Source organism: Agrilus planipennis, unplaced genomic scaffold (genome assembly GCF_000699045.2).
Source record: "Agrilus planipennis isolate EAB-ADULT unplaced genomic scaffold, Apla_2.0 scaffold168, whole genome shotgun sequence".
Lineage (NCBI taxonomy): Eukaryota > Metazoa > Arthropoda > Insecta > Coleoptera > Buprestidae > Agrilus > Agrilus planipennis.
In genome coordinates, this window is record NW_020442443.1 from 1 (window position 1) to 7,667 (window position 7,667).

Sequence of the window (7,667 nt, forward strand, 5' to 3'; positions counted from 1 at the left end):
CTTCACAATAATTAGCTGAAAATGAGTGTATAAGTTATGAATTTATACATGAACGGAAATTAAACATAAGATAAGAAATAAAACATAATAAACGTTCCTGTTACTTTCTTAATATGTGAATAATGTAATTTATCTTGATTGGTGACTGATTAACCATCGCAAAGCTAAAACAGCTGAAGTCAGAAATGTGAAATTTGAATACCAGATTCTTTTTGCAGCTAAACATCCATTAAGAAAATATTTTTGAGAATTCAACCCCTAAAGAGGTTACACTTTTACTACTTCTCTGAAAGCTCTTAACTTGGTAAAAAACCTTTCGTCACCACTTAACTTTTTACAAAAAGTAAACATATACGTGTTTAAGTATATTTCAAAATTCAATCTACATATTGTTTATAAGGAGATTTATAAAGAAAGAACAGGTGGACTTAACGAATACACTTATTTTAATAAATGAAAAATCGTTTGATTCGTAAAAACATCACAAGTCATTAAATATTTTAAACTAAAGAAAAACAAACAAAACGAAATGAAGGACTTTTTAAAACCCTGAGAGCTTTGTACAAAACGTGCGATAGCAATAAATAAAAGTACTTACTTTCGTCTTTTGAGTTAGAAAAGCTGAATCTTTTTAAAAGAAACTGATTATATTGGTAAAAATATTCTTCTTCACAATGACTATCCCACAAATGAGTCCAGTGATCGTCAAAACTCAATTCTTTTTCGAATTTTATATCTGATGATGTATTAATAACGCTTTCTGAATTTTGAAAGTGATGTTCTCTAGCCTCAGTACCGTTTGTCTTTGAAGGTGACTTTATGGCTTCTAAATCTTCGTAATTTTTGTGCGCATTAATGTATTCAGGATTAATAAAATCTTTATATTTCTTAATCCATGAGCTCCAAACTAGACTTTCTCCATGTTTGTACCAATAATTTTCCCATGCTAAATTAAAATCTTCAGCTATATATCCAGTACTGTAGGTTATACAGTCTGTTAAACACTCGTTACCATTTACTTCAAAATTATCTTGTTCACACACATTTTTGTTCTCAATACTACTTCCATACGCCTGTAAAATAAAGTAGATGTAAAACTAATTAATAAAGAAACCACAACTTACGTCATGAATTTGTCCATTAATATTTTCGGTTTCTTGGATATTTTCATCTGCACTTTCACTCAATACTTTTTTGGAAATATTTTGCTCGTTGTGTTTATTGATTTTCTTGTCACTGCAATAACAATATTATACTTTTGTTTAATAGTATGTACAATTTCTAATATTGATATTAAATATGGTATCATAAAAAAGAGGAGACTAAATATATATTTTGAGAAAGTGTTGAACTGAATTTTCTCTAGTTTTATTGTGTATATAAATGTCTTTATCGTCAAATGATCGAAAAGGAGATATTGTCACAAAAATGCTTTTAGGTGCCATTTTTCAAATTTGACGGCGCGAGCGGCAAAAATACGAGGTGGCAAAATTGAAATTCGGAAAGAGCACATCGAAATTTATAAAATTGTCCATTTTCAAAACTCCCGGTAAACTTTGCAGGTAAAACTACCAAATGACAATACTATTTAGTTTGTAGTAATAAAAGTTATTAGCTACAATTACTTAACTATTGTTTTCTACTGTAAAATAATATCATTACAATTTTCTATTGTTTATATGCTGCGCCTCTCATTTGTTTATAAAATGACTACGATATACGAAGATTTAAGGCATTTTATCTAAAACAACAGAATTGATAGTAACCTTTGTTAGAAAGAAAATCGCTTAAAAGCAATTTTAGAAAATGTAACTTATTAGAAGTATGTAGAAGCTATACTCATAATAAAAATTAATACCGAAGTTATCGAAAAACTCATGTGGTTTGGGACCGTAGAAGAACAATGCCATCAAGCATTTTCATTAAGAGTTTTCCCCCTTGAGTTTGGTACAAATTAGGATTTACCAATGATAACCGAGTGGTCTCAGTAAAGACCTTTTTACTTCTAAATAGATTGCGACTTCTTTGGTACAAACCGATTGCTTTCACTTTTGAAATGTTAATTTACCTTTTAATTTTTTATTATTATTAATATCATCAAATTAAAGTTATTATTTAAAAAATACATATGTGTATGTGTATACCACTTATATCGTATGTATTATATATATATATGATTATTTCTATTTCATTAATTGTATACCATATTTACAACATGTCTAATAAATATTTTCGCTCTAAAGTTATTTCTTTTATTTTGCAAATCAGAAGTTACTAACAAAAATTAATTGATTTGACAATTATCAAACGGTTAGACACTCCGAATCTAGTTTATTACAGATAAGTTGTCCAACAATGTAATAAACTGACTCGTAACTATCACTCTTATCAACACAAGCTTTGCAAACTTGTGGAGGATTAGTTCTGTCAAACAAATTCTTGTTTATCTCTTTTGGAATACCGAGATGTAAAACGATAGTGCTAAAAGTAATCCCCAAGAAACATCAGTTCACTGAAGAAGACACAACCAAGTGCTAGTTATGTGCCAGTTAAAAGTGTTGGCGGGTGAAATTAGTGTTCTCAGCTACATAAATATTCCACGCCTTCTGGACATTTCGCTGTATCTTCAAGACCTGACCGTAATTGCTTCCTGCTGGTTATAAGTTTCATGTAACTACCTACCTTAATGTCTGGGAGTCATAGCCTTTATTGTTTATTGTATATTGTAATTTGCTCACCGAGAAGCGTTTACAGTTACCCGGATACGCTTCTCAATCTAGAGCTACATTTGGCATGTTAACCTACCTTAATCTTAACTTAACCTAATTAATACTAGTAGCTTAATCTATATATTTCTAACTTAAGATTGGATATAGTTTCTTTGAACTTTTATTGCACTTTATCTTTTGGTTTTGGCTAAATTTTTGTTCGACTTTATTCTTGTTTGTTTATTATCCAGTTTTTGATCTTTTTCTTCGTTAGTTTTTTTGGGATTTTTTTTGGAAGTTCATTGTACAGGTTTATACATCTATTTAAAAATGTGTTGACTCCCGTCTTGTGGGTATTATATTGTCTCTTTGCTAGGTGGTTTTGTTGTCTCGTGTGATGGGTGTGCTTGTCCTTATTGAATTGTAGTTGTATATTGCTCTTGCATGTTTTAGTTATGATTTGGTGTATTAGCCATATTGTTTCCGTGTCTATTATTTGGTTTATTTTTGGTATTTGTTGCTGGGCATACATTAGTTCTGTTGGGTATCTATGTGGTAGATTGTGTATAGCTTTTATTGCCTGATTTTGTATCGTTTGAAGTTGGTGTAAAATTGTTTTGCCTGCTTGCCCCCATATAGGTGCTAGGTAAGTTAGGTGCGAATGAATTAAGGCGAAGTATATGTTTCCTTTTGTATCTTTTTGGAGGTATATCGATCTATTGCGCATTATTTTTATAATTGGAATTAGTTTCTTTTTAATGTTCTGTATAAGGTCCTTCCAGTCTAGTTTTGGTGTTACTGTGAGTCCTAGAAATTTGTTCTTTTCTGTTTTCTTAATTTCTTCATTGTTGTAATTAATTGCTATTTCTTCTTGCCCTTTTTTAAACATCATATATTGTGTTTTTTGGGTGTTTAGTCTAAGTTGTTTTCCTTCTAGGTACTCGTATATGATTTCCATATCTTCGTTTATCATCTGTTCTAGTTCTGTTTTGTTTTTCCCTTTGTATAGTAATGTCGCATCGTCTGCGAATAATGTTATTTCTCCCTTGAGTTTCAGTTTTCCTATATTGTTGATGAATATTATAAATAGGGAAGGTGAAAATATTGTTCCTTGGGGGACGCCTATTTTAATTGTGTTCTGTTCGCTTGCTATTCCATTAACAACTGTTTGCTGTTTTCTATTTTTTAGGTATGAGGTTAATCATTCCAGAGTGTGCCCTCTTATGCCTGCAGCTTCTAACGATTTTAGTAATTCGTTATGGTTAACCAGGTCGAATGCTTTTTGGAGGTCAAGAAATGCTATGGCTGCTTTTCCTCCTTTATCTAGATGTTCTTGTACTTCGTTTATGACTTCTGTTGCTGCTATCTTTGTACTCGTGTTGGATCTAAATCCGTGCTGTTTTTTGTAGAAGAATTTTTCTTGTTCTAGGAATTTATTTAGTTGTTTTTGTATGTATTTTTCTATTATTTTTGCTATTGTGGAGGTGTTTGTAATTGGCCTATAGTTTGTTAATAATTCTTTTTTCCCTCCTTTGTATAGTGGAGTGGTTTTCCCGACTTTAGCATTTTCCGGGAATGTTTTTTCTGTTATTGATAGGTTTATTAGTTCTGTTATTTCTGTTTTAATTGCTGGTAATATGGCTTTCATCGTTTTGGGAGAGATTCCATCTATGCCGCTGGAGTTCTTGTTGGGTAGTTGTTGGATGATTCTTTCAATTTCCTCTTTAGTTGCTGGAGCTAGATAGAAACTTCTGTTGGCACTCCCTCCTCCCCTAAACTCCTTAACGTCTAAAATAGAATATTAAACGGTGCGGAAACGCGTTATTCAACTATTGAGTGAGAATTGTGGACGAAAGTTTAGTCTTGTAAGAATTTTCGATCGCACTTTTTTGGTAGAAAATTTAAAATAGTAACCGACCATAGACCGCTTACAGAGCATTTTTTCTATATAGGATAGTCGTCTTACTACGAGATTGTTTATAAAAAGGGTTCATTAAATCGCAATGCGAATGCTTCGTCTAAAATACTGATAAAAATTTTAAATAAAAAAGATTATGAACTTTCCGATAATAGTAAAGACTTGCAAAAAAGATTCAGCAATTAATGATTCCACTGAAAAATTTATAAGAAAACATAGATATAATCGAAAATGACGATTTATTCAATGCGGTTATAGAATACAATGAAGGTAACGTGGTTTAATGTAAAATTCAAAGTATCTCGCAACTTGGCTTCTCAGATTGCAAATAAGGGTACAATTTGTAGTAATGTTAGACATTGATTTTGACAACTGCCAAAATAATAAGAACGATCTACTGGAAATTGACAACGTAAGAATAATTAAGGAAATTACAGTTCCCAATGGTCCAGTCGTTTTCTTAGACTATCAAAACAACAAACAGTTAAATGTCATAAAGTTAGATTTCGCATACAAAAATGAAATAGATAATATAAAAATGTACTCTTCAAACAACTATGACCATCTAGAATATACGACACTGTACAGACATTTTTATTTTAAACGCTGAAAAAGATAATGAACTTTTAAATCAAGTTAGATATATAGCAAATGGGTTTAGTATAAAAAATAGTATTTAATTGTAATTAGAGAACGACTTTGACGACATATCTAGCATGTTTCTGGCCAGACGTATTAAGCAAGCCTGGATATATTGGAAATTCCCTATTACGCTAGCTAGCGCGTTTTACTTCTGTTCGCGCGCTCGAGGTCCTTCGCATTTATAATTCTAATTTATACGTTGCATTTTCAATAGATTAGTAAAATCTCTCCGGTAGCTGTAGTCAAGATCAGTCTTTTGTCCAAAGTTTGAATCTACTATTCCGATACATCAGGTAGAATAATGGTATTAAATGGTAATGAAAGTTCGATGAAATTCTCCAATGACGCCAGATTCTTTCTTTTCTCTTCAGGAGCTTTCTAACGATATATCGTTCGCTGGGGTTATTCTCGATCGGTTGAAACTTTCAGAATATTGACCGATGAAACGTTCTAAAATATTCGATAGAATTCCTCAAAAATTTTCTTTTTCCTCAAATCCTCATCAGTCTTATTCTATCACACTTCTTCCTCACTATTACTAAATTTATTTTGCAATTAGTTCTTTATAACTAACACTACTATTATTAATTCATCACTATTCCAACACTAAATCATACAGTTTGTCACCTCTTCGCTCTTTCTACTTCGCTTTGTATCGCCTCGTAACTAGATTTCATACTAAGTAACACTTCCGACCTTGCGGCAACTATTTATAGGGACTGGCCATGTTGTAGAATGCTGCAGATTATGACTTCTAGAAAAACTGGTCTTCTCTGTCACTATGTATATTGGGTTGCCTATATACATGTAACAATGAATAATTTTTGAGATAATTTAATTTATACAAAAAAAATCGATACTGCAACTTAAATTATAAAAAATCATATCTTCTACAAAAAAATGGCTTAGCGTTGAAATTTTTACCAGTTATAGTCGTGTCTTATTGCTAATATTATACTACAATTAAGTTTCATAATTTATACTGAGCGTTCAACCAATTCATAGTTTAAAAACTTCAGAAACGAATAACTTCGTTTTTTCAAATGACACCTACCATATTTTATTTTGTTATTTGGGTCATGTTTTTATCCTCTCTCGATTTAAGTGGATGTTTTCTATAGTTTTATTTGAAAATTTTTGAATAATTTTGTATATTGTCTAAAACTAGATGCCCCGACAGACTTCGTTTTGTCAAAAGTTATTGACCTATCGCAGTCCAATAGAAAAAATAAATAAAGAAGATACGAAAATTTAAAAACCAAAATCAACTTGAAGACATATCAAATGTAATTCTAACGCCTTTGTTTTGTTTTGAATGACGTCAAATGGACAGATGTTTTAATTTACTCTGTGATTTGTATGGGAAAAGAAAAGTGAGGTTTTTACGTTTTTCTGGGCAATTCTTCTCTTCATAAGAACCTTCCTCGGACATGGAATATTAAAAAAAAAAACATTATCGAAATTGGTCCAGTCGTTGTCGAGTTTTTCGCTTAGCAACATATTAACGATTCATTTTTATTTATATAGATACCTAATTTCAGTAATTTTGGCATAATAAAAGTGTCATGGACAACTGACAGCTACCGCAATTATTAAAATCTCATCAATCAAAACCTCTTCTTTTTTTATGTTACAAAAATGTTCGAAGACGAAGCTTATAATGAATACTCAAATACTTCATACTACCAAATTTTCAAATATCTAACATGCTTAGTTTCTTTAAAACGTCTAATCTATCATTGAGCTTGATGAACATTGCATATAGGTACATCTCTGAAAAATGAAAATCAAAACCTAACCCAATCGCAATCTAACCTTAGACAATTCCAAATTTTTTTGTAGGTACACAAAAAGAGTAAACCACGACAACACTCAGCTCAGGGGGAAAGGAGCACCTCGACACTCTAATAATCTATCTTTAGTCCTTTATACAAAATCCGCAGGGAAGGGGAACCTTGACACTCCAATGACCCTAACGTAGCCTAACTCAGCGTTGCCAGACCTCCAGTTTTAGCAGATCTCCTGCTTTTTTGAAAATTCTCCTGTTCTCCTGTATTTCTTTCAAATCTCCCGCTTTTTAATTTTAACTTTCTTTTTCTTCACTAGAGGTAGTCTTTGCTATTATAGAGAGATATATAACCATATACATGTGTAACATATACTAAACACCACAGGCGATGCATGCGTATTTTATTTTAAGTTGGTAGAAATGGTCGGAAGAAAACATTTTATGAATAACATTCATTCAAACAAGAAGCTGAAGCTGAAGTTTTAAGTTTTTAATAAATAATTCATTACGGGCCAGAATGACTGGAAGTATTTATGATGATGAGTCGGGAAAAGACTGAGTATTAGGTATAAAGTATTAATTTTTATATTCATAAATATAAATACGCTCT

General features: G+C 31.4%; 1 protein-coding gene across 1 annotated transcript; it reads right to left on the reverse strand.

The window, feature by feature from the left end:
- Window positions 1–485: 485 nt before the first annotated feature.
- LOC108741713 lies at window positions 486–2,217 on the reverse strand. The gene is made up of 3 exons (XM_025980371.1): window positions 2,213–2,217; window positions 1,125–1,236; window positions 486–1,073 (listed from the first exon to the last, which is right to left on the reverse strand). The coding sequence occupies exons 1-3, from the start codon at window positions 2,215–2,217 to the stop codon at window positions 501–503; spliced, it is 690 nt and encodes a 229-aa protein (XP_025836156.1). The 3' UTR covers window positions 486–500.
- Window positions 2,218–7,667: the final 5,450 nt, after the last annotated feature.